The sequence below is a fragment of the Ammospiza caudacuta genome, chromosome 15 (genome assembly GCF_027887145.1).
Source record: "Ammospiza caudacuta isolate bAmmCau1 chromosome 15, bAmmCau1.pri, whole genome shotgun sequence".
Taxonomy (NCBI): Eukaryota; Metazoa; Chordata; class Aves; order Passeriformes; family Passerellidae; genus Ammospiza; species Ammospiza caudacuta.
Window position 1 is genome coordinate 19559545 of NC_080607.1, and position 27358 is coordinate 19586902.

Genomic DNA, 27358 nt, shown 5'->3' on the forward strand with positions numbered 1-27358 from the left:
GAACACAAACTGTGTATAATCATTGAAAGGTACCAGACTCTCTGAAGATTTAGGATCCTTCTGAATGGACTTGATTCTCAGTATGTTCAGGCTCTTCTTCCTGCCTTTTCTCTTTCTTATTCCTTCTTCCTTTTATAGCTGTGTTAGAAAACCTAATCTCTCAGGCTGTCCTTGTTTTGTCTTCTTATCATGACTTCTTGCCTCTGACAAGCCTCACCTTAGCCTAAGGAAGATAGCTTTTGCCGAGTTCGTTGCCATTCCTTTGAGCTGTGCCTTTGGATCACTGCTTTATCTAGCACCTTAGGACTGCTGATCCCTTCACTCATGCTGCCTTTTCTGGTGCAACCTTCCTTCTAGAAAATTGGCAAAGCAGCTTGGAGTAGCAGGTACATGTGCCACAGGGATCTGAAGGAATCACGGATTCAAAACTGTTTTATTGACAACCTTGAGATACAATTCTATTTAGTTTTATTCCCTGGAAGCCTTGGAGTTTCTAGTAGTCTTTGCCTTTATGTTTTTCCTCAAGTTAAATCTTGACACCCTGTCACTGTGACATGATGTACACCACTGGAAATAAATCATGCTACTTTGGGGATTGAAGTATAAGAAGTAAAACATTTTGAAAATTCTGAATGTATCTCTGATGCACTTCTGGGAAGTTGTGAGGTGAAAGAACTTATTCCCACTTATGTATGTGATGGACAATATGTCAGTGCATTGCTGGCTAGACCCTGTGAAGAATATTCTATTCCTCTAGTTTCTGTAAGGCAGCAAGGTTCTGCCAAAATTTCAGTGGTTCCCACCTCTATATTTGGCTATTCACCTGAAGTTCATGGTTCTGGATAATGATCTGTCTTTCATGTTCTGCTCCTGTTCAGGGTAGATTGAAATGGTGAGAAAAGAGAGTGAACTAAAGTTGATTTTGACCAACATGACCTGCAAGCAGGGAAAGACTGGGTCTTGGACCAAGATTGATGGCAACTTATCAAAACTGTCAGCATCACTAGGAAAATTTTGAGAGTTACTTCTCATCTGGAACTCCCTACTCATTAGTGCTCAATATTTTAATGTTGTCCTTTATTGTGGTGACATTTCAAAAGTACACTTTCTCAAGATGAGAGTGTGAGAGGGGAAATCTGCCCAGAAAACTCCTACAGATTTGTGCTGTGTTTAGCGCATTACTGGGAGACAAGTTGAAAACTGTGTGTAAGCACTATGAGGAGAGCTTTTTTTCTGAGGACACATTACTGGAAATGCTGTCATGTTTTGTTGGTTTTTTCCCAAGCTCTTGAAGTCCCACTTTTCTTTCTAATTTCTCACACCCTGCATTCTGCATTTCTGCTGCATGTATTTACAAAAGCCAGTCACAACATACTTGTATCTAGATAATTAGTAAAAGGAACAGGTTTGGGTAGGACAGGTTTTAGATGGTGTTTGGATATTCTATTTTTAGGGAAAAGGCAGATTCAGATAGTGTGGTGGTAATGAAAGAGGCTGATTTGACAGAACTGAAGAATAAAGTCTGCCTCATAGATCCATCCAGACTGTAACGCAGCCTCAGTGGCTGTGCTTCCTTCTACAGTCATGCCAGTTGAGCTCAAGCTTCAAATACAAGGACCACCCTAAGGGTGAGAGAGGAATTAATTCTTCATACCCATTCAGCATTTGGCCTCTCTACTGAGACTCTCAATGAGAGGGAGCCAATTAATGCAAATTAATTGTGGTAATGGCTTTTGTGATGTGGAACTAGGAACTGTATGAAGACCATGAAACTTAGTTCACATGGGCCAGTAAACAGCCTTGAAATTGCTTTTATGATCTTCCAAACTGGATTAAATCCAGTGACCTTGGAGGTGAAAGGTGTTAGAGCCCAATGTCATGAGCCACATCTGCCTCTTGTATTTGTATCAAAATTCTTTAGAAATACTTCACAAAAGGCAAAAACCATCAATGATCTCCATGTCTTTGAGAAGAAAAATGGAAGAAAAATGCAAAAAGCATCAAGTTACAATAGGGTTCCTTTTTCTTCTTGAAGGAACAGTGCTGCTCTCTGCAAGGGCCAGGTGTGAGCTGGTGCCAGTTGTGTTACAAGAACTAAACACAACCCTTCTTATTTACATGACTGAAATTATCTAATTCCATTAAAGGATACTGCATATTATATTTATGTCTGGCTATTACGTGTTATTTTACTAAAGGAAGTGAAAGCTGAACAAGTGTGTAAAATCTCTCTTGGCAGAATAGACTAAAAGCTGCCTAATTCCAGGAGCCTCACAAAAAGGAGGCACAGAGGGAATGTGTAGAGTCCCTGTCTATGAATATATTAATAGGTAAATGTTAGAAAAGTATTATTGAAACTTATAGATGGGACTGTTACTGAGCCAAAAGATATAAGCTGGACATCAATGGATTTTGGATGATTTCCAGCCAGAAAAGTGTGATTTTTAGTGGGACTGCTGGTGGCAGTATTCTAACCTGAGTTACAGCAGCAGCTTAGGACATCTGTGAAAAGAATCTTCTGGTTGCCTCTGGTGGAAATATGAGCTCCCTGAAGATGGCTTGAAACAACATCTAGAGAAATTTTAAGTAACACTACTTTGTGTTGATCTGAAGTATCTTCCTAATTCAAGCTGCTAGAGAAGTTTAAAACTTTCTACAGAGAAAAGATGGCTCATTAGTAGTAGGTCAAAATAGTATATATAGGTTTAGAGTGTAAAAGAAATGTATGTCTTTTTGTCCTGATTTTCCCTGAATTCTTTTTTCTTAATTAGAGACCGTGACTACCACCTAAAGACATACAAATCAGTAATCCCTGCAAGTAAACTAGTGGACTGGCTTATTGCACAGGTAAGAAAAGTTGTAAGATACTCTCTGCTAAGAAACACTTCATAATCCTAAAACTTTCCTTTTTCAATTTATCAGTGGAAAATTTAAAAGTGGTTTGGGAGCTGCTTTTGTCTGTGTGCATCTGCTTTCTTTCCTCCTCTCAGGGAGCTATCAACAGTGTTGGTCTGAGACCATCTTAATTGCTGGGTTTACACATCGCAAAGCAACCAGCTACCATGATTAGGGCTTCAGACATCACATCATTACCAAAACTAGACAGCAGTAATAATAATTTAATGGTGGCAATAGTAATAAGAGTAATAGTAATGCGCTCTGGACATGCTTCTTCACTGTGGTATTGACTGTAAACTGTTTCTGTAATTCTGATGACTCAAATGGAGAGACTGTATGGAATAAACCTAAGTGAGCACGTCAAAACTAGTGTATCAAGTTTCACATCTAGTTTCTGTATGAAAAGGTCGAGACACATTTTGTCAAGATTGATCATTGTAAATGGCTCTATTTTCTGAAGATTTTCATTACTGCCTTTATTGTATTTGGACAAATACCTACATAACATTTAGAAGTACTTAGCGAGCTGAATAAACTAAAGCTGTATTTTCTAATTAGAGAATGCTGTTTTGCTAGGGGAATGTTCTGAGGCCAAGTTAACTTCATAGGGGTAGCCAAGTCTAGTTTAGACCCTCCTATGCAAAGCTTTTGTTGCCTAGAACAAGCATAGACTGCTAAAGGTTTAAGATGGTAATATTAGAAGACATTTCTTCTCCAGTTTATTTACAGTTGAAATAGTAAATTGGGATTTTTAAATCCCAGTCTCTGTAAAATAAACTATCCATTTATCCCATAAAATAACACAATGTGAGTGTTAAGCGTTGTCTCATGACAGGATGTTGAAAATGAGAGAAGACTTGTGAAGACTTGAAATTAGTTCATAATAAAAGTTAAACTTTTGGTTTCTTAAAGCTATTTTCTTGTGTGATTACATGGTCATGCAGTTCTTTCAGAACTGCCTTGATGCCTTTTCTACCAAGACAACACTATTTAGTTTTTAATTTGTAAATATTGTATCTTTTTTGCTCTCAGCCTCTTTAACAAAAGCTAGTGGTGCTGTGGTATGGCCAGAGCTGATCCTGTTCTGTCCTGTCTTTAAATAATGCTGATACACCATAGTGATGGTCTTTGCCAGGATTTGCTTGACAAATAACTACTGCTGTCCTTAGTGGCTTTTGAAGTTGGACTGATGTGCTGCTGGCAAGATCAGAGTGTGCTTGAAACACTTTGTTTTTGCTAAAAACAAAGTCAGTACCCTAGCCTGCAGCTGCTGTGAAAGGTTTCGGGTATCTAGTTCTTCAGATAGAGGGCAAAAAAGGTGTAATACTGGTGTAGGATACAGCTTCTTGTTTAATAGGACTGAAAGTAATACACTGAAATTGCTCCTGTTGCCAAAGCAGCAGGTGCCCTCCCTGATGGAATGAGCTGAGCAGCTGCTCTCACTGAGATAGCAGACACCAGATTCCCCATGTCCCTTTGCTCATCTCGCATCAAGGGACCAGTGTTAACAATCTTTGTAAGACCACTGGAGCCTTCTGATTTTTAGCAGCACTATTTGAAACTTACTTGTCTGCCTAAAAAGTACAACCATGTTTGTCAAGTCTTCCCTTGTGGCTGCAAATTAGCAGATATATTGAGAAAACTAGGCATTTCTTGTATTTAACTGACTTGTAGATATAAAGCTTAAGGCTGCTCTTTCAGGGAAGTCTGTAAATTTGCAAGTCACCCTTGGTACCTGTTTTGAATGACTATGCTCAAGGCTTCAGGTAGTGAGAAACAGAAGCCTTTGTAATCTGCTATATATGCAAACTGTAGTTTTAACCTGTCTGACCTTTGGAGTTCACATACTTAGCCTTTTCTCCCTTGAGCTGAATATGGACAGGATCTCTCAGCTTCAAAGGAGGAGTTTTATTGTCTGTGACGAATGGGTCCTGAAGTCAAACATTCTGATTTCAAATAAAATGTCTTTACATTGAGGTAATATGGTATTTTTCCCCAGTGCTGGTCCTTGATCCCCTGGCTGCTGTAGGAGGGAGAGATGCTGTCTGGAGGAATGAAAATGTTTGGGCAATGGGATACCTGTTTTAATGGCTTGCTATTGTTCCCTACACGGATCATCCTGCTAATTTCAGAGCTGCAAGCCATGAGCTGGGGAAGGGGGAACAATTTGTCTTAGAAAATGGTCTGAGGTGTAACATTATTCTCTTGTTTCTAGGGAGACTGTCAGACTCGGGAGGAAGCTGTCGCACTGGGTGTGGGACTCTGCAATAACGGCTTCATGCATCATGGTAATGAATCAATTTTGCTTTTCCCAGCAAATGAAATGAGCTCTTACTTCGGTCAGATTAGCTATTTTGGGCTGTGTCATACATGCTGTATACACAATTTGCAGGCCTTACTGCAAGTCCTTCTAGAACACAGTCCTCAAGCTCATACATGGCTAAGCCTGGTGCCTTCCCAAGGGAAGCCGCTTGCTGATAGTTATGGGAAGCACTGAAGGGATTAGACAAGCTAGAAGGAGCATGTTTTTTCACTGCATCTCTTCCAGAGCCATGTGAGCAATGCACAAGCCAAATGCTGTCCTGAAATATCACCAAAAGATATCAGCTGTTAAGTAAAATTGGCTAGTTCTTGCCTCTTGGATAACAAACACAGTCCTCAGTGCTGAGGCATCCAAATCTGAAGTGCCAAATTGCCAAGTTAGACATCATCCATCCTCAAACAGGGGAAGTAAACAAATCACATCTGTATCAATATGAAATAGAACATACAAGCCCTAAGAGTAAACATAGTTTGTCAAATGAAACATTCAGTTTGAGTCATAGTAACGTTTGCTCACTGTATTTAAATAGTGTTTCTGAGAGCAGATTATTGTACATAATTAAGAGACCTTTCATAGTAGTTAATAACAATGTAAGAATAGTTGGGGCCTTTTTTAAAGAAATTGGTCTGTTCTGAGCCCGTGCAAACTTATGGCATTTATTACGTTCTTTGTCAAGGAAGACCTTTGCATAAGTACATGTTGAATGTAGGAGTTGCTCATCACTTGCTGCTTTTATTTGAAGGCCCCAGGTCTCGTATTTGAAAAACTGGTAAAGAACATTTTCATGCCTTCTAGAATTTTGTAGATCTCGTTTCTCTCTCAATTATTTTTTTAAAGTTGAGCCTTAGTCTGTGTGAACACTTTACGTTTTAAACTGCCCCTTTACCCATCCTTGCTCCTTTTATAGTTTTTTAATATTCATTTGGATGTGGGAAAGGAGCATGAGGCTTGAGTAGCATCTTCCTTCCAAGAGGTTCTTTAGCATTTTATGTAAGTTCTGCATGCCAGGGAAGTCACATCATGTTATGAGCTACTATGCACTGTCAGGAAAATTCTTGTCCTAAAACACAGAATTAGCTTAAAAATACAGAGCTGAGGAACTGGCTGATAGAGATGCATCAAGGTCTGTGTTTTGCAAAGATGGGGGAAATATTTAGAATTTCCTTTAACTTTCTCATCTGTTTCTCTCTTTTTTTCTCCATGTAAATGCATATATATTTCATATATCTAATTTTCAGTCCTGGAGAAAAGTGAATTTAAGGATGAATCCTTGTATTTCCGCTTTTATGCTGATGAGGAGATGGAGGGCACCAGTTCCAAGAGCAAACAATTGCGTAATGACTTCAAGCTTGTGGAAAACATCCTGGGAAAGAATCTTCTGGTAAGAAATATGGCAGCTGAAGTTAGGCATATCAAAGCCTCTAGGTTTTTAAATGTCTATTTCACAAATGCTTTTAAAATTCAGCAGAAGAACCTGAATACTCCCTTCAAATGTAAAGTGCAAATTGGAGAGGAGAGGTAGTCCAGAAATTTTCCATTTAATCTCAAATATGAAGTGATAAATTGCATGTTGTGTTGGGCTGAAACTCATTCCACTTGCAACATTAAAAAATCTAACCAGCAATTTAGCTGATTTTCCAAAGTCCTTTGTTGAACAAGCACTACTAGCATTGTTTCTGAAAATACTTAAAAATAGCCAAATTTGACAAACTTAATTTCTAGTCCTTTTACTTTCTTGTGCATCCTCTAATGTGAACATCACCTGATAAGGATTTTTCCCCAGAAATTTTGCTATGCACTATTTTAACTTGACTGTATGGGTCCTGCAGGACAGAACTATTCTGGTTCTTGGATTTTTTTTTTCTAGGCGATTTCCTATTAAAAGACCTTTATAATCTGATGTAATTGACTTTAAAGGAAAAACGACAGTATTTATAATAGTGCAAAAATCATCAGAAGCAAGGAAACAATTCTGAGTAATTTGTTTTCCTCCATGGCATGCTAGATTGAGTAGCTTTATTTTTCCTCTTAAATCAGTTCTGTTTTATCAGATGATTCTTAAATACATAATGTTTACTCAAATGCAAGATATTTATCAGTTAGATTTTCCACTTGTCCATTTGCCAGTAGCTAGGCTCTGTTTATTTTTCAGTAATAGGAAGTGAGTTATTAAGCTTTTTACTGTTGTTAATAAACTACTAGAAAAGGATGAATGAAATGTGTATTTGTCGCGATTGATATGATTTTAAAGAATATGTATAAGGTGGGTCTGTATGACCTCAGTGCAAACAAGAGGAAGCAGAAATTCAGGAGCAAGAATTAGGAAGACTTCTGTCTACCATGTAAGGTGCAAACTGAGCACAAGGTATGGAGTTGGTGTTTTTTCCCTTACACAAAGCCTATGTGCCTGTCTTATGGATGTCAGCAATTGTCCTATCATTAGATAGAATTTTAGCCATCAGACTGCCATTATGCTCTAGAACTATGTAGTGTGTAGTTAGATCTATAAAAGGTGGGCCTGAGATCTGCATTTTGTGTGAAACTGATAGCTGAGAAGCACTCAGATCATTCATTATCAGGTAGGTGGGATGTATTCTGAAAAATAAACAAATAACTGCACTCAATCTGTAGTACATTCACCAATGGAAAATACTGAATAATGATGAATTCCGTAATCCAGAAGTGAAAGATCTGTTGAAGGATGAAGGGCTAGGAGTTAAAATCAAATGCAGTTTCTAAAAGAATAGTTGATTAACCATTGGAAAAAACTCTCAAGGGTGGGAATAGATTTTTCAATTCTTAAAGACTGCAGATCATACCTGAGCAACTCTGGAAAATCTACTTTAATATATATTAAGTGATCTATGCAGAAATGACTAAGATTAAATTTTATGGATCATGTTTTGTAGGCAATCAGACCAAATGATCTGGTAGTCACTTTCCATCTTAAAACAGAAGTCCAGATCAATTGTGGCTTGTAGTGAAAAGTCTAATTTCTCATCTCCAGTCTTCACCTTTTCTGTGAACTCCATATTTATGAGGCATAAATTTGTGTAAATATTGTGCTCTGTTTAAGATTTTACCAGAAGAAGATGACTATGGATTTGACATAGAAGAAAAGAACAAAGCAATTGTGGTGAAGTCAGTTCGACGAGAGTCTTCTGCCGAGGTAGGACTTCACATTCTTATTTTGGTATCTAAGAATGTTTCAATACTTAGAAAAGTTACAAACCATCCTTTTAAAATCTGTTTCCTTTAAAGGCAGCTAATAGAAGAGGGCTGTCTTCTACAATTCCTGGTAATAAGCTGTTTCTGTAAATTGATAAGTGTTTTGGCATTACTGGGGGACTTGAATTATTGGTAAGTGGTAGGATGAGAGCAGTATCTGTGTGATGACAGCTTACCTCAGGTTCCTTAGCAACTTTCATTTAAGGAGGGAAGGAAAGTAACATTCTTTTGGGATAGCAAAGATGTTTAATGGGGAAACAGGTTTATTTCAATGGAAGCTGTATTTTTAGATATGTGTTTTCCCTTAAAAAGCATGCAGTCATTTCTCTCTATGGTATTTTTTAGGAGTTCTACAGAATATATTTGCTTTGTTTCTTTGAAGCACATAGATGGCCCAAATGTCCTAGGATCTGAGTATTTCTTAATCACCCATTTAGCCCTGCAGAATTCTTATGTGAAGGACAGAATGTCATCTTCCATTTACCAAAATAAGGCACAGCTACATTGCTGAAGATAAGAGAGGACTAAATGACTTGTCAAGGGTTTCACATTTGCACACAAGACAGAGCTTCTAATTAAAAGTCCTGGACTTTTAATTAACTATTAATTAACTTTTAATTAACTATTACAGAATTTTTGAATGTCAGCATTAAAATTTTTTGGTTACTCCTTGGACTACAAATAACTCCTGGATTACTTGCTTAATGGAAATAGCTGAAGTGGATGGATTGGTTTTAGCAAATTGAAAATGTCACATGGGAAGGAATTCTGAACTGAAGTTGGGTGTTAGAATGAAATTATTTCAGTATTCCTGATTCTCGTTTCATTTTTGGTCACCAAAGAAACCAAACTTGTGCTTTATCTAGTGCTCAAAATCAACACAGGTTGACCAAAAATGTTATTAATCTAAACCTGTGCTTTGAACCATTGCCTGCCAGATAATCCTCTGCCCTTTTTTTGGCTGGAAGCTTGGGGAATAGCCTACAGATCTATTGTGTTTGAGGAAAATGGCAGCACACCATTTTCTAAGGAATCTTTTTCTTGATCTTTCAAGATAGTCTTTGACCATGAGCCCGTCTTTTGAATTTGATCTAATAATACTGGTCCATCAAAGAACTAAATCTGCATCTTCCTGAGCCAGAGTCTCTGTGAGACTAGTACTGTGTGGACCTCCTTTTTCAAGTCAAGAAACTTGTCAGTGGATTCCAGGCAGAATAGAAAAGGGTTTGCCACATTTAGGAGGAACCTCAACTGCTGAACCTTGAAATTATATAAAGCAATTATAATCTGGAAGGTTTAATAATTTTTTTACTGTTTCCTTGATACCTAATACCTAGTCCAAATGTTGCTATGTTACATTTTAACTGGTAGAGATCATCAAGGGGTATGTTTGAGGCTATTGTCCAGTGGGCACAGTAGGGCATCTCAGTCTTGTCATTGCATCTGTGACCATTGCCAAATAACTAAAGTTGGGTGCAAAACCTAGGGATTGAAGTCAAAATCTAATGGCTTTTTAAGCTAATGAAGAGCTAGTACTTCACTTAAAGCAGAGACAGTTCTTATCACCACTTCAAACCAGGTTACATTTGCTGACTGGCTATAGGTTGGTTTTGCAAGGCTGATGGCTGAAAACTGCCCACAGCTCCTGTGCCCAGGGTTTGGGAGGTCAAACTTCTGTGTCTCACTGGGTATCACAGCAACTCTGTCATGGGACCCTAGCTTTCAATTGTGTCCCCCCACCCCTTGTTTTTTTATAGTCTCCTATTTTAATAGTCCGTTTAAAATTTGTAGCAGAAAAGTAGTAAGATATATCCATTGCAAACTAAGGTACATCTGTAGAGTGACATATTTCTAAAGATACTGGCGAAATATCTTTTTCTTCTGTAAGTGCAGAAAACTTTAAGGGGGAGTGACAAGTGACTTGATGAACCAACACTACTTATAGGGTATTCCCTGTGAAAGTAATCCAAGAAATGTCCATAAGTAGGGAACAGTTGAACATTGGAGCCTGAGCTTTCAGTGTTGCTGCCAGTGATCCAAAGTGCTCTGTGGTGTTTGTTCCCTTTGCAGATGGCTGGCCTGCAAGCAGGAAGAAAGATATATTCCATCAATGAGGATTTAGTATTCCTACGCCCATTTGCTGAAGTGGAAACAATCTTATCCCAGTCCTTCTGCTCACGAAGGCCACTTAGGCTTCTGGTAGCCACCAAAGCAAAGGAGTAAGTGCCAAAATGGCCAGAGAGAAAAGATTATTGAGAAATGTCAGTTACTAAGTAGTACTTCTAGAGTTGTAGTGAAACCTGTGTAAACACTTTGCTGTGCAGAAGCCACTCAATAGGAAAGCATGACAGAAATGAGAGGTACAAGTGTCACGGCTTGTTTTTAGTGATGACTCTTGGGCTGCTAGGAGAGGTAGGCCTGTGTTCTCTTTATACTACAGATGACTTTTGGTTTCCTTGTCTACAAACAAAGTTGAACTCAGGTGTGAAGATTCTCATACTCTATTATGTGCATGGGAAAACAATTTCCACTCATTGAAGCTTGGCTTATTTTTTGATGAGACTACTAATATCAGCCCTTACAGTTTTTCAGTCTATTATTGTTTCTTATAATGAGAGTTGGCTCTGTTAGTGTCTTGTGTATTGTTAGCGTCTGTAATCCATAGAACTGAAAATCTCAGTGAACATTTGTTGCTGAATTCTAGTCCAGAATGTCTTGTCCAGTCTGTTTTGTTTTTTTAAATTTTTTTAGTGGGAAAAAATCCTCTGCTGGTATAGGTCAGCACAGCTGCACTGAAGTTTGCACAGAAATGGAAGTGAATATAAATGCCTTAGAAAGTCTCTGTCAAATGTTTATTCACTTAAAGATGTAATAAATTAAGAAGTGCCAAATTTTAATTAACAAATAGAATCTCATATCTGCCTTGGAGATTGAAGATGGAGTATATTTCTTCAGGTCTGTTTATTTGTTATTTATTTGTAAACGCTGTGGATGCTTGCTTTCATCCAAACCCACTTGTGAATGCTAAGGAAAGATGCTGTTAGGAACTGCCCAGAGCTCTGGCAGCCTAAATGAAAACCATGCTTTCTCTTCTCCATTATTTACCTTCAGGATTATTAAAATCCCAGATTGTCCTGGAGCGCTTTGCTTTCAGATCCGGGGAGCAGCACCACCATACGTTCACGCAGTAGGGAGAGGTAAGTAGAAACTCTGTGATACAGTTAAGCTGGGAGTACAGCTGAATAGATAGACGTGTGTATATAAAGTGTGGGTATTTGTGTGTGTGTATATATATATTTCAACAAAGATACATCCAGGTTTCATTGTCTGGCTTGTTCTGTACAAATCCTGATACATTTAGTGACCATAGTGACAGGAACCTGTAACAGACAAGAATCACATTCACATAACCATAGAACAGATATCCTGCCTCAAAAGAGATTTTCTGCCTCAAACTGCTTATCACCTAAATAGATTCTAAGACAAATGGTATCATTCTTTTGAACTGAGTGTTGGGTCTCTAATCCCATCAACACAATACAAGGAATAGTTTAATTCCACAGTGGAAGAAATTTGAATGCTGCAATGCACAGTACCATGGACTCTTTAGAAGGCACTTTCACTTTAGCTCTTGCAAGCTAGAAATGGACTTGCTTAGTGACCCTTCCCTTGTTTCTTCTGAAGCTACTAAGGTAAAGCTTAACAGCCACAGGGGAAAAAAAGCCCGTAAAACTGAGATGGTTGAGAAAAAGTTGAAGGGTCATGCTGTCTGTGGCTTCCTCAATGTTTTTACCTGTAGTCATCCACAATTTGGGTCTGGGTTCTGAAGGTGTTGTAGGATCAGCAGGTTGGTAGACAAGCTGTAACACAATCTGGACATCACAAAGTATGACATAATACTTGGAGACTACTTCTCCCTTACACAGGATATATTGCTACAAATTGCCAGTATAAGAGGCAAAAGGCTCACCTTGATCTTTTTAAAAGGAGAAAATACAATTTGACAGAGATATTTTCTACTTCTGTGCCTGGCATATTTGCCTTTAGCTACAAGCAAAGCACAGCTTTAACCTTCATGTTAAGCAGATGCAGAAAATACAACCTTTTAGACATACACCAGTTCCTTCCTTCAGAACAAATGAGTATCTCCAGCTGAGTGCAGTTAGTTTGGCAGCACCCACAGATGGTGTTCCCAGGGACACACATTTATTACACCATTTTATAGCAGCACCTGCAACCACTTTTTCACTGTTTGGAGTGCAAGCTGGAAGTTGCAGCTAGGAACATTGTTCTTTTTCCGGATTTTGCCTGGAAAAGAATAGTTACGTTTGACATCGTAGTCTTTTTGTGTAGCAAATTGTGTAACATGCAAGTGTTCTGTCTTCCAGGTGCAAGAGGCTGGAAAAAATACAACAGTTTGTACTTAAACAAGACCATAGCTAATGTAACCATAAGGCTAAAAGAGACCCATATAAGAATCCCAAACAATTTCCCACAGAAATGGAAATTTCTAGCATGAATACATTTAGACCTAGGAGATGGCTGTTTTTGCCAGCACTGCTGAAAACATGAAGGATAGACACATGATGTTATCCTTACACAACAAAGCTCTCTGAATAGTAGCAAAGGCATGACAGGACTGACCCAGCTCTTCTTACTTTTTCTAACCGGAAAGCTTCTGCAAACTTTCCAGTATTCTCATCCATAGGCAGATGGCATTTCTGTTTAACTTCTCTCCTGTTAATTTTCAGGTTCTGAGGCTGCAGCCGTAGGCCTTCATCCAGGGCAGTGTATTTTGAAAGTTAATGGGAATAATGCAACACATGGAAATTACAAGGAAGTTCTGGAGCACTTCACAGCCTATAGGATCAGGCAGCAGGAAGCACTGGTATGAACACACAGCCTCAAAGGAAGTACATTAATTCCCACCTTTCTTCTGCCCTCCTCTGTTCCTGTGTTTTTATGCTCACTAAATAGTCAGAAAAAGAATGTCTACATGTTTGTTTTGACTGGTTTGCTGTTATGCCAGGGTCCTGCTATCACTGAGGGGGGCTGATTCCATTTTCCCATAGTTGCAAAACACCTACAAATAATATGAAAGCCATTTCATGCATACAGTACTGAAAATTATTAACTGTTACTAACCATGGAAGTTTACCCAGCTATTGATCTAAATTTTATGTTCTCTGAAGTTCAGAGAAAACCTGGGGTAATGTTGGTATTTCAGCCTACTTAGAAGACACAGAATTGATGGCTAGATTCACCTCTATAGTCCAAATATTTGGAGATTGGGCATTTTGAGGTCCTAGCTGAAGCCTATGTCTCTTGAAAGGGGTTGTACCAGTGGGTGTACAGAACACATGAAGATGCTGAAGAGGACAGAGTTCAGCAAGCAGCATCCCCTGCATGTTTGAATGGCAGTCGCCTGGGCTCCAGCAGAGACAACTCTGCACTAGAAGGACATGCAGAACTGGAGCCCCTTCAAAGCAGCCAACAGGAATCAGGTAAAAGTTCTCATGGGGGAAGAAAACCTAGGGACAATTCATGGGCTTTCAGAAGGAAAACCACAGTAGAAATATAAGGTATAATTATTATTGTAGAATATCTCTTGTCTTAGCAAAGCTTTGTAATTGAATGAGGTCTGCCAGAGGACATATTTCTTTGCTGCAGTTTATTCAGGGGAAGAAAAAATTGAGATGCACATAGAAATCATGCACCTTTGACTCTCTGTTCTCTACAAGACAGCCAGTTATGGGAATGAAGATAGTCAGCATTTTTAGAATCTTTTTGGTAGCCCCTGCAAACCATGCATTTATGAGCAGTAGCTGATGGAGAGGGGACATCTGCAAGTAACTCCACCTAAAATAATCCACATTTTCTGTTATTTTTGATTAAAAATTAGGATGTTAAATTACTCTGATCTGGAGTAAGTCTTCAAGGCATGTTGCCACTGTTTCAGGAAAAGGTATGGGTGAATTTCCTCCAACTTTTGAAAGCATAGCTCAAAAAACAGGTCTACTTTCATGTTGAGGGCTTATTCAGAAAAGTAGATGTTAAGGGAGACTACTAAAGCAAAATTTAATCCAAAGGACTGAGACAGGACTCTCTGAATGCCATTGGCAACTTCTCTGGGAACAGATGCACGTGTGTGTGGATCCCATGTATGGTCTGGTGATGCTGGTAATTTCACTGTCACAGAGTGTTCCAGCAGTGGAACAGCTGGAGCTGTGCCGTGGTAGAAGTGTGTGAGCAGCTCCCTGGCAAATCTCAGTTTGACTGGAACTTGAATCTGGTCTCTAGTGACAGTAGAACTGCTTTGTCTAAAAAATGTTTTCTCCTCACCATGTCCCTGCCTCACACGTCAGTCTTCCAGAGAGTTGCTGCAGACAACAGGACTCAGAGATTACATATTTCCCTTCCCTTATAAGCTTCTGCTAGGATCCGTGAACAGAACTAGAAGTAGTGTCCTGAGCGTGGATATGTGCACGCATACATGGAAGAACATCAGAATGGGGATTGGAGCATGTGTATTATCTAAAATTTTGTCACTGTCTCCATTAATGGCCAACAGCGAGTGTCTTCCTAAGAATATTCTCTCAGTCTCCAGCAGCACTTAGCTCAAGACATTCTTTGAGCCAATGTGTCTCTGCATTCAATATTCTTCTCAGCAGGTTTCTCTTGTCTGGGCAGGCCTCTGTTCACATGTGCTGCCAGACGTGTCTAATGACTTACTTTGGTTCCAGCCCAGACACCACAGACTGTAATTTCTCCGCTGGTCATTGGAGAAGAAACCCCGCTCATCAGCCTCACTGTGGATAACACCCACCTGGAGCACGGGGTGGTATATGAATATGTTAGCAGTGCAGGGATCAAATCCTTTGTCCTGGAGAAAATTGTGGAACCAAAAGGTTGCTTCATTCTCACCGCGAAGGTACGGAAAACCACACATGGTCAGCTTTTGCCTAAACAGAATGGGAAACCAATAATATAGCTCATTATAGGCCTCTGTGGGCTTGGCACTTCAGTTGAGGTTCACATTGGTCTTCTCAGCCCTGCTTAGAGTTTTATTCATTAGAATGAGTTACAATAGCTTGTTTGGTATGAGTAATCAGCAAGTACTTCCAGGACTTCAGCTGTTGAGGAGATGGAGGGGAGCCCTCAGCTGTAGAATTCTTGCTTTTATCTACCTGGTAGCATACACTCAGCTGATATTTAAGATCAATCTTTTCAGGCAGGAATTTGCTTTACCTTGCAAGAAAATCAAGCAACTTTTTCCCACCTGAGAAGCTGGATGGGTTGCTACAGGAATTGGGTAGAACTGCTGCTACTGGAAAGCAGCAGAGACTGCTGAGTGGCTTGGTCATCTCTGACAAAAACGAGCTAATAGCGACAGTTTGTCACATCCCAGTAACGTTGTTGTTATGTCCCATGGAAGCATGCTAGAGCAGGTAACTTGGGCAGTGGATATTTGGATCCACTTCCTTGATTCTAAACATTTTTAAGGAATGGTAGATGACTCTGACTATTAGACACATTAGTGGTTCTCAAGCAGTAATAAAGGCAGCTTGTTCTGGAGGCAGCTTTATTCAACCATGGGACTTTACCTCTCACTGAGTGGAAGAGAACTGTATTTTCCCTCCCTGCCAGGACTCATGCCATTGACATCCTGTCTTTTTGTTTAGATTTTAGAGGCCTTTGCCGCAGAGGACAGTCATTTCGTAAGGAACTGCGAAAGGCTCATATCCCTAAGCAGTGCTGTGGCCACCATGCCCCAGTATGAATTCCGGCAAATCTGTGACACTAAGCTGGAAAGCATTAGCAGGAGGCTCACAAGCTACCAAGAGGTACAACAGTACTAGTTATTGGTGAAGTCTTGAAACAATACTTCATTGTGTTAAGTGGGTCTTAGTATTCTTTATTAATGAATCCAAACTGTTTCTGAGGTGGGTATCCTGGAAGCATGAGAACAGTTCTGCAAGTTATTGAAATTGCAAGTTTTGAGTGAAAATACCTTGTCTGTAAATCACTCCTTTCTGCTTGTCAGAGCTGTGAGTTAAGACATATTATTGCAGATTAATTTCCACTGTATTAATGAATAAATATCAGAATGGATTGATGAATGTCTTATTTAACATGAATGTAACTACAGTGTATCATGATGTAAACAAACAAAGAGCATGTGCTTTTTTTGTGCAGTTACCTGAGCTGCTTGAAAAGAGAGTGCTAGGAGGTATAGCTAACTGCTTTCCTTTGTTGTTTTATGAGCTTTTTTAAAATGTGTTATTCCAGCTGCAGCAGAAATCTGAATTCCTGGATTTCTGGAGTAGGCGGCAGGAAGAGAAAAGAATTGTCTGTATTGCTTCAAATTTTTTTGAAGGTGCAGTAGCACACACCTACTTTATTTCTCCCAGTTTGCAGATGAATTGAAAACAAAGGTGAGCCCAGCCTTCAAACAAGCTGTTATGGAACCTCATTCCCTCAACAGCCTGGATTTCTGCCCCACCAACTGCCATATTAACCTCATGGAGGTGTCATACCCCAAAAGCACTACCTCAGCAGGGAGATCGTTCAGTATTCGCATTGGACGGAAACCTTCTATTATTGGTCTTGATCCAGAGCAAGGTGATAATTAACTTCCAATCATACTGATTTCATCTGTTTAAAAGGCTAGTTGTTTCCACTGCTCAGCAAGGTCAAATACAAGTTCCAAGGAAACATAGTCTTGCCAGTACCCTTTCTTGTTAAAATTTATAGTTAAATGGCAACCTTCTTGTGTTGTGAAGAAGTAATGGCTTCAAGCATAGAGGAGCTTCAGGTGCCATTTTTTTGCTAGATGAACTGTTTGGGCATGATCTCATGGTTGTTACGTGGCCAGGGTGCTGTTGCCCTTAGTAGAGGTGACTTGCTGACCAAAAGTGACCAGGGGCTGATGGCAGTGCTAGTGCTTCATTCAGGGGGAAAACTGAAGTCAATCACATTGTAGTGCTGCTTTCTACTCTCATTACTAAGTAAATTCCATGCAGTGGAGTTGAAAGTCTCTACTGTGTCAGGGGATCTTGTTATCTGATAAATTGCTGCTGTGCAGCATTTCTCCTACAGTCTGGTTATTTATATCCAGCATTTTTTTTAATCATGATCTGACTTAATATGCTTCTGATTCATTGCCTTGTGACGGTCAGAGTGCAGGAATGTTTGGAAGAGGGAACTATAGACTAACCAACTTTCTGAGCAATGGCATTGACTATTCAAATTGAGGTTTGTAAAGGACCCCTGCTTGCTTGGGCAGTAGGATTTTTAATATAAGCTAAGGTAGGTAGCAAAGTGCTGCACCAAAACTGTCAGCAATTCTAAATGAAAAATACTTAATTTATCTTCTGTAAGGACAGAATCCTACTCCTTTATATGTATGTGTGTGTGTAAGTGTAAATGTCTGTAGAGCTTGAATAATAGCATAGACTGATTCCTGAGAAACCAAATTCATTAACTTCTCAACAAATGCTTTTAGAGAGCTTCTAAGTTTTCTGTATGAGTATACATGTGAACATAGATCTTTACTTCCATAATCTAGCCAGTTTCTGAATTGCAGTAAATTCAAAATATCTTGTTAGCATGACAGGAAAAAAAGCCCAACTTCTCTGGGTATTTTTCCAGAATGATTTTGTCATATAATGTCATTATATAAAACAGTTCAGTGAAATTTTAGTTTTTCCTGTCAGAACTCCACTTATCCTAAATGATCATCACTAGGATGGAGTGGAGAAAGTTGTGAGAGCCTACTAACTAGATCCTTTAATGTTTAGTAGGTACCTTAAATCCAGTCTCATATACTCAACATTGCATCACCACTATGGCTGCACCATCTTGGAGATGTCCAGCCCCAGAAGATGGAGATCTTGATGGTAGCTTTGGCCAGCAGAATGGAGGAACAATTTGGGAAGAAAGGGGACTCAGTTTTCTGCTGAAACAGGAAGATTGGGAGATGCAGGACTCCTACTTGCATCTTTTTAACAAACTAGACATTGCGGTGAAGGAAATGAAGCAGTATGTCATTCAGATAAATAAGTGAGTACAAAATCCTATATGAACTGGGGAAAGAAATCCTTATAATATTGAGGCAGTAATCTCCAAAAGCACATTGTGTTGTCAGCCCCAGCTGTCTGCCTCTTCAGACCTGCCGCTGTTTGTTTCTACTCCTGGGCAGATCCACTAGTGTTTGTATTACTGTCTTTTGCTTCTAAAAGTCTATCTGAATTTGATGCCACTGTTTTGCTTACTGTATATTCCAAAATAAGAATCTATGTGTTGTCAAGAGCCTTTGAGATTTTGTCTGTCTTAAGGCAGAAATAAGGGTTGAAATGAAGACAGTTCAACAGCTGAAGCAAAAGGTGCATGCAAACAAAGCAAAACCAGGGATTCATTCACTGCTTCCCGTGGGCAGGCAGGTGTTCAGCCACCTTCAGGAGAGTAGGGTCCCATCCTGTGCAGTGGTGACTTGGAAAGACAAACACCATCACTCCAAATAGCCCTTCTTTCCTCCTTTTCCACCCACTTTATATGCTGAGCATGGTGTCACACAATCTGGAATACCCCTTGGGTCAGCTGGGGTCACCTGTCCTGGCTGTGTCTCTTCCCAGTCTTCCCACACATCCCAGTCCCCTCCCCAGTGTGGCTCTACGAGGGGCAGAAAAGGCCTTGGTTTTGTGTTAGCTCAGCAGTTACAAGACCATCTCTGTATTATCAGCTTTGTGCTCAGCACAAATCCACAACATACAGCCAATGGAAAAAAAATTAACTGTATCCCTGCCAAAAATAGCACATGACCAAAACTTCACCTAAGTGGAAAGCACATGGACCCTTGGTTTCAACATGTATACAGAAGGGTGGTGGCTGCTGGATAGAGCCAGTGAGCTGAGGAGGAGAAATCCAGTGCCTTGGAGGAAGAAAGTGAGGACTGTCAGGCCACCATGGTTACAGTGATTATGATACACCTTACAGAAGTAGAGTACCTTTGGAAACAGGACCTTCTGGTAACTGGGATTCATGGGAATCTCCTGAGGTTTAACAAGACCAAGTGCGAGGAGCTGCACCAAGTCAGGACAGGCTGGAGAATAAAGGGACTGAAAGCAGATGTGCCAAGAAGGACTTGGCAGTGCTGGTGGCTGAGAGGCTGGACATAAGCCATCAGTGTGCACTGACAGCATCGTTCAGTCCTGGGCCATCTGTGTCCTGGGCTCAGCCCCACAGTGTGGGCAGCGGGTGAAGCTGGGGGGATCTGCCCCTTTGCCCTGCTCAGGTGAGACCCTACCTGCAGAGCTACTTCCAGCTCTGGGGTGCCCAGCTCAGGAAGGATGTGGGAAATAATCCAGAGGAGGCCATGGAGATGATCAGAGGGACAGAGTAGCTCTGCTATGGGAAAAGGCTGAGAGAATTGGGATTCTTAGGCTGGAGAAGAGACTTTGGGGTGACCTACTTGCAGTCTTCCAATACCTAATGGGAGCCTGGAAGAAAGATGAAGAGAGACTCTTTAGAAGGGCCTGGAGTGACAGAACAAGGGAGAATGGCCTCAAAGGGAGAGCATGTTCAGATCAGATGTTGAGTAGTAGTCTATGTAAAGTGCTTACAAAGGTAGCTCTGATTACGCATAGCTGCATTTAGCCTTAGTTGTGACAGTTCATTTGTGGGACTGAGAGCTCTGTGTTGTGCTTCTGCAGACTTTTGTCCACCATAACAGAACCAACAGAAGGTGGTGCCTGTGAGCCACCATCTACTGAGGACACATCCTCACCTTCCCTGGGAACGGAAGAAAGTGATCCTGACAAAGCTGAGCATGGTGGAATCAAGAAGGTCTGTTTCAAAGTTTCTGAGGAGGACCAAGAAGACTCTGGACATGACACAATGAGTTTCAGAGACTCCTACAGGTCAGTCTGAAGATTGTGCCACTTGCACCTTACTAGTACTGTGTTTCAAAGTTCTCATTACAGTATGGATTCGACAAATAGGTTGTTTTCCAGTCAGTCAGTTATGTAGTATTCACTTAGTAGAGTATTCACTTCACTGATGTATTCATTATATTTATTGCCCTGGAGACATACACAGCAAAAATAGTTCCCCCAAAATAATGCCATAATACTAAGGCATCTGGAAAAGTGAATAAAATTAAATAATTAGGTCTAGTGTCACTTTCTGTGTCTTGTAGCCAGAAACTACAGAAGTCCAGTGGAATTCTCAGACTACTTGGTCTTATAATAGCTGTTATTAACACTTGGTTCTGCAGCCAGTTTTCCTGGAAGTCTAAGACATGGAGAAACAGAAATGGACATTGAGTTTTTATTTTAATGGCCCTTTGAAACCACAAACAGAAATGTTTATTCAGGTGCCTCAAAATCTTTTTGGGACGTGATTGACTTCTAGCTCTCCAGGAATATTTGCTACCAAAGGAAATCTCATTCCCAATTCTCTCTATTTTAGGGGGAAACATTTGGAGACAGGTTCAGAATAGGTGGGGTAACAAATTGTGGCCATGTCTGATCGCTGCAATTTAACGTCCTTAATAGGCCATTTTTACATTTCTAGTAAGACCATAGAGCTGGGAGGATTCCAGCTCTGAATGAATGACCTGTCTCTGGAATGTTCTCATGAATGAATGACCTGTCTCTGGAATGTTCCTGCTGCAGTCCTGATGCTTCACTTGCTGTTGTTGGGCACTTGTACCAGTAGCAATAGGTGCCACTGATGCAGGACTCCAGAAGGGGAACAGTTTGTGTTGGAAGGGGTCTCTGGATTTTGCACAGTCCAGTCCCTTGCTCAGGACAGGGCCAGTAAGATTGGTTGCTTGGGGTCTTGTCTGGTTGAATATTGATCGCCTCAGAGGACAGCAAATATGAAGTCAGTAAAGGAATAGAATGAGTACTTGCAGTGCTGAGATCTGGGGCATCTGTGTTGTGCGAGATTTCAATCAGCACATGTGCTTTGGAGCATTCTGAGGGAAATGTGCTTTATTTCTTTCCCTGTTAATAGGGTTTCCCGGTAGTTTAAACTTCTGTAATTGAGGCTAATTTATTCTGGGTAGCAAAGGGTCAGCACAAACAGTCTCTCTGGGCTTGTCACTTGTTCCAGAATTCCACACATTTGTTTGAGAAATGTTTGAGAAACATTATTCTGTCTTATCCATATTACACAGAGGCAGACAATTAAGCATATATTACAGATAGCAGTTACTTGAGGGGGAATGTGTTTTTATGGGTTTTGATTTAAAAGAACATTGATTAGCTACAAACTCAAGCAAATTGTAGATAAGAAAGTATCTTGTTTGCAATAGCCAACAAGGCTTTTTTCTGTGATCATTTTGGAGGTGTAATTCATAAGGATTTGTATTGCAGAGTAGTTGCCATAAGTATTAATATTCCTGTGTGAATCTCTGCCACTCAGCACAGCCGGAGCTGTTGTACCTCTTACCTGCATTCCAGCAGCATATTCAGACTCTCACTACTGCAAACTCTGGGGATTTCCACAGCTGACAGCCAAGTGCCTTATTCCTTATCTAGGCATATTCATCTCTGCACAAATGCTGGACCCATTGTCACACTAGAACACTATAGAATTGGTAGCAAACGCTTAGTGGAGATGTCTGTTTTCATTATTTACAGAAGCAGGATGATGTATTAAGCATTCCGTGTTAACTGCAAATAGAAGAAGGCATCCTTGGGCAGCCCAGCTCCAGTCCTTGTTTAATGGCTGTTGTACATGTCATTAATTTCAGTCATTTCAGTTTCACAGAGCTAGGTTTGGGGAGACAGTGCTAATGAAGCCGAACAGCAGTGTGGGTGCCTGGGTGTGGGGACAGCCTTTGTTCAGTGCCCTCTGTGCTCTCCTTTGCAGTGAGTGTAACAGTAACCGGGACTCTGTGCTGTCCTACACCAGCGTGCGGAGCAACAGCTCTTACCTGGGCAGTGATGAGATGGGATCAGGTGAGTGTGTGCACAGGTCACAGGCATCCTTCTTGTGCCTGGCCGTTCAGCAGTGCTCAGAAGTCTTTGCTGGTTATAAGCGCTTGTATATTTAATTTGCACCGGTGGTCTCTTCAAAACTAATCACAAGAACATAAAGATACAGATTTGCCTCTTTCTAATAAACCACAGTAAATTTGGAACATGGGAGAGGTATTAGGCAGGGGTAATTTTCTTTAGTTATTGGACACTTGCGTAATATGAAAATAATGAGTATTTTGGCCTAAGAATTGGAGATAAAACAGCAATCATTATTTACTTCACACCAGTGTGAAGATGTGCCCATGCCTCATCATAGATCATGTTTGTAAATTCAAAGCTTTTCATTTCTCCTGCATTAGGAGATGAGCTTCCCAATGATATGAGAATACCCTTAGACAAGCAAGACAAACTTCATGGCTGTCTGGAACACCTTTTTAACCAGGTATGTAAAGCATTATTCTTACACAGAATTGCTTTCTCTTTATCAATGGTAATCAAGAAATTTTAAGTACTAAATTGTGTTATGAAATAATATTTTGAGGAACGCATACTATCAGGATTTTGGGGTATACAGTAAGCAAGTATATTACAGGACAGTTTGATGAATCACATTTATCTGTGTTATTAAAGTTGCCTTGTGATTTAAGCAAGGCCGACTTGCCCTACCTAAGGCTTAAGACTAAGGGAAAAAAAGCTCTCATAAAAAAAAGGACAAACTTCAAGTAATTTGATGAAAATTGATCACATTTGCAGATTTCATGAGGTTCTCACAAGTTTAGCGTGCAGATGTGTTTATAATGTGTAACCACAGAGAATTGTTGGCTATTCTCTTACCTCATCAGCACATAGATCATCATTGTGCAAAATGCTGTTGTTAAATGTTAATATTAAATTAAATGGCTCTTGAGGCCAATTCATGGCTACAAAGTCTGACTGCTATGTGTCAGTCATTCCAAAGTACAAACAGTGTAAGGGCTGTGGCAGTTTCCAACAGGAGTTCTGTTCAGATTTTCTTCTGCAAGTCTTACTGACACTGATTGATAATGTTCCAATTGTAGGTTGATGCAATCAATGCACTTCTGAAAGGACCAGGAATAAATAAGGCCTTTGAGGAAACCAAGCACTTTCCCATGGACCACAGTTTGCAAGGTAAAGAAATAGATTGACTGTTTAATAATGTGATTTCCAAGACTTCAGAGCTTAACATGAAAGCATATGTGCTGTGGCCACACAGAGATCCTTAACTCTGCAGTCTACCCAGTCGTGCATTAGGCACATATCATGTCTGACCACTGAAATTATTGAATCTCCAAAAAGTAATTTTTATGGGCAATCCTTCTGAAACACACAGAAGCCTCTTTTGTCACATGCTGCTCAATTCTCGCAGCCCTTTCACAAGTTTCCAAATTCCCGCTTTGCTGTGAACGTATTTGGAAGGGTACAAAAAAGTAAGGATAGTCAGATTCAAGGTGAAGGAGTGCTGTGATAAGCTGATGAGGCATTGACTACTGAACATACAAGGCACCAAATGTTCTACCTCAGTTTGCTTAATGATTTGCTCTGCTTTTCTTCAGATGGATGATTGCCAGAGTAAATTCATCCTCACATAACACTTATTTTGAAAACTAATTCCCATAGAGAGCAAAAAGATGATACCATATTTTCTTTTTCCTCAGGGAGTGTGATGACTTTGGTCTTGATGGTCTTTTAGGGCTCAGGATGTTTCTTTTCTGCCTGAAATACACAGGATTTTATTTTTGAAATATTTGCTGCATTTCCTTTCCCACTTGAAAGCTGAAATATTCCCTACTATTCCTGCTGTAGCTCAGGTGCTGCAGGAGGTGAGAGCTCCAACCTCTTGCAGGCTCTAGTTTTTAGTTACGGTGGCAAACTCTAGAACTAGAGATATTTTCCTACTTTTTTTTTTTTTCTTTGACTCCAGAAATAACTCCTGTGAAGTTCTGGTATATGTACTCATCTCTATGAACACATTCACATTTGTGTAGACTTGAGGAGCATCTGTTAGCCTTTCCATTCACTGTTGGAATGAAGTGAAAAAATAACAGATGTTTCTTTTACTTTGCTTAAACAGAATCTCATTTATTAAAAGTAGATTAATAATGCTGAGTCTTTATTTAACTGATCATACTGAGGAACAGACAAGCCCTGCCTACACTCAGATGGAATCTTGGACCACAGTGTCTATTTAATAGCTACCATAGCCACCTTTTTGTGATGGATGGGCCTGGAATGCTCTTCTGGTCCTGTCCAGGATCAGTTATTTGGCATAATTTTTTTTTTGTTCTCTGTTTGCTTATGCACTTCATCGCAAAAAATGAGGTGTTTGGCTTAAATACATAGCTAAGTCATGGAGAATAAATTTTCGACTCTGTAATTAATAGTTAGCTTTCATTAGGCAAAAGCATTCTTCTCATCGTACAACGGGATGTGACAGTTGCAGCCAGAAAGTTGATCTTATTCTCTGGACCTACCCAGTACAGCTGCCTGCAGGTCATTAAAGGCAGAGGAAGCAGGGGTTCTTTGTCTAGTGAGTGGGGCAGAGCCCCCTGCACTGTGCGTGTCAGCCGGGCCCACAGTCCTGAAAGCAGTGCAGGGAGACTGCTGATAATGGGACCATGGGTTTTTGCCCTCTCTGTTAGTTCTATTTAAGGATCTTTTGAATTCTCTGCCATTGGTACTGCTTATCTGCTTTCATCTGTATTCACATTCTAACTCCTAAGCCATTCTTAGTTATGTGGCATTTCTTAAATGGCTGACACATTCCATGTTTTCTAGAATTTAAACAGAAGGAAGAAACCGCAGTTAGGTGCCGGAATAATATTCAAGCCAGCATTCAGGAAGATCCATGGAACCTTCCACTGCGCATCAAGAGCCTTGTTGACATCATACAGAAACATGTGGAAGGTCTGTAAATAAGGAAATGTTTGTTACTAGCTTCAGGGAGAAGAGATCTTAATCAAATCTAGCAGTTGATTTCATAATTTTAACTCATTTTGTAATAAGGCTGTCCCAGGCTCTAGAGAGGACCAGGTACAGCAGATTATGGTTTGCAGAGTCCTGGTGCTTTATGGTAAAATGGCACCTGTGCAGCAATTCCAGAGAACTTTCCCCCCCTTACTTTATTTCATCAGCCCACTCAGATTGATGTCAGACTGATCTATCTTCCTGTGCTTTTTAAACCCTTATAGAAATTGAAGAGAGAGATGTTTGGTATATTCCAAACTATGAAGGGAATGCTAATCAAATATTACAACATCCTAAACCACTGCAGTCTGGTTGAACTGAAACAGGAGATGAAGCTGATGTTTACAGATCAGTGTGAAGCACTGGATAGTAATCACCTCCTTAGGGTTTCATCTGCAAATGCAATTTGTTTCCAGTAATTTATGGTAGTTAACGGATTGTGTAGCCAGTAAAATTCTTTGCTACAGTTTTTTTCAGTCATGAACATGTCTGTGCACGGGGCTATCAGAGTAAATAGAGGTGGCCATGCAGGTGCCAGGCATTTGGGGGGAATTAGGAAACTGTTAACCAGCTGCAATCACATGTACCATGGTATAATGTTGACTACAGCATTTCTTTTCTTCACTGTTTTAGATGGGAAGAATCAGCTTCTTTTGGCCTTGTTAAAATGCACAGGTAAGGGGTTTTCATTTTTTACAAAACAACTTACCCAAGAAGTCCCTAAGACTGTGTTTTTTAACCAAAAAAAAAAACATACCCAAGAATTCCCTAAGACGGGGTTTTTCTGTCTTCATTTTTTCCTTTGTACAGTCCTCCTTCTCAGATGGAAGAGAACCCTCCTTCCCTTTACTCTTCCTGCTGTGGTGAGAACATGCAGCAAAAATTAGATCTATTGCACAACTTTTTTGAGCCCGTGGACTCTGTCATCATTCCAAACTGAGCAGGCATACTGAAATTACATGTATTTTCATCTGTTGATGAAATACATGTGCAAGGAGAACCCAAATACACTGGAGACCTTACATGTGCAAGGAGAACCCAAATACGCTGGAGACATCAGGAACCTGTTACCACATGCTAAACGTACTTGCAGAGCAAGGGACAGGTCTTTACAAGGAACCTGGGCACAGTCTTCTTGTAATTGTAGCACTTACTTGGAGTCCTTTTGTTTGAAAACAACATAATATGTAACTGGAAACTGGTGCCACACTTGATTCTCAAATCTTCATAGAACGAAGATCAGAGATTTGTATGTCTCTAACTTATCTCTCAGCCTCTGCCAGGGCTGGTCTGTGAGTCTGTCCAATCCATGCTGTGTGCCAGTCTACTGACCATAAAGGCTGGGTTTTGATAGCAGATAAAATGTCTCCCAAAGTGTCTCTCTATGGATGCCCCATCTCCTGCAGCGTTTCCATGAACATCCGCTGGAAAGAAGGGTCATTGCCCTTAAGCTGAGAATATGGCTCAGGGCCTGGAGTGTGTTAGTCAGTCTATTGTGTTCAGTGCTTATAAAAATAATCCAGACCTTCGAAGCCTCTGAGTGATGTCTTCAGCTTCTTTCCCTTGGGAGCAGTGCCTTGCCAATGAGAGGCTGCTGCAGCACTGCAGAACGTGCTGGAGGGGCTGGGGGTACCTGGGAAGTAACTTGTTACTTATTCATGTGCCTCTCTGGCCTGCAGTCCCCTGAAGCATGACAAGATTGATTTGACCAGCATGTGGCTGCCTGGCAGGCACACTGGAAGCAAAATTAACATGGGGGAAATTCTCCCAAGAAACAAACCAATTGGTACCATATGGATGGGCCCAGTTAATGCATTAGGCATATGGGAAGCCCACAAAATACAGATGGATGGGGGAAGATTAATCTCTAATAGCCCAGGAGAGAAGTAATGGTGGGGACCTTCTTTCAATAATTCTCTTGATCCTGTAAGTGTAA

The 27358-nt window shown here is 40.3% G+C and overlaps 1 protein-coding gene across 2 annotated transcripts in view; it reads left to right on the forward strand.

The window, feature by feature from the left end:
• Positions 1-27358, forward strand: part of PREX1 (phosphatidylinositol-3,4,5-trisphosphate dependent Rac exchange factor 1) — a 123368-nt gene that overhangs the window by 85651 nt on the left and 10359 nt on the right. The window contains exons 14-31 of one of the 2 annotated variants that reach the window (XM_058814926.1): positions 2772-2847; positions 5114-5186; positions 6460-6602; positions 8298-8390; positions 10520-10668; positions 11561-11646; positions 13201-13337; positions 13782-13953; positions 15193-15380; positions 16132-16293; positions 16861-17071; positions 18250-18511; positions 20161-20367; positions 22328-22416; positions 22797-22879; positions 23496-23586; positions 25234-25362; positions 26056-26097. In XM_058814926.1, coding sequence (XP_058670909.1) covers positions 2772-2847; positions 5114-5186; positions 6460-6602; positions 8298-8390; positions 10520-10668; positions 11561-11646; positions 13201-13337; positions 13782-13953; positions 15193-15380; positions 16132-16293; positions 16861-17071; positions 18250-18511; positions 20161-20367; positions 22328-22416; positions 22797-22879; positions 23496-23586; positions 25234-25362; positions 26056-26097 — 2393 coding nt within the window. The remainder of the gene's footprint in view (positions 1-2771; positions 2848-5113; positions 5187-6459; positions 6603-8297; positions 8391-10519; positions 10669-11560; positions 11647-13200; positions 13338-13781; positions 13954-15192; positions 15381-16131; positions 16294-16860; positions 17072-18249; positions 18512-20160; positions 20368-22327; positions 22417-22796; positions 22880-23495; positions 23587-25233; positions 25363-26055; positions 26098-27358) is intronic. The other variant, XM_058814927.1, reaches the window with a different exon arrangement.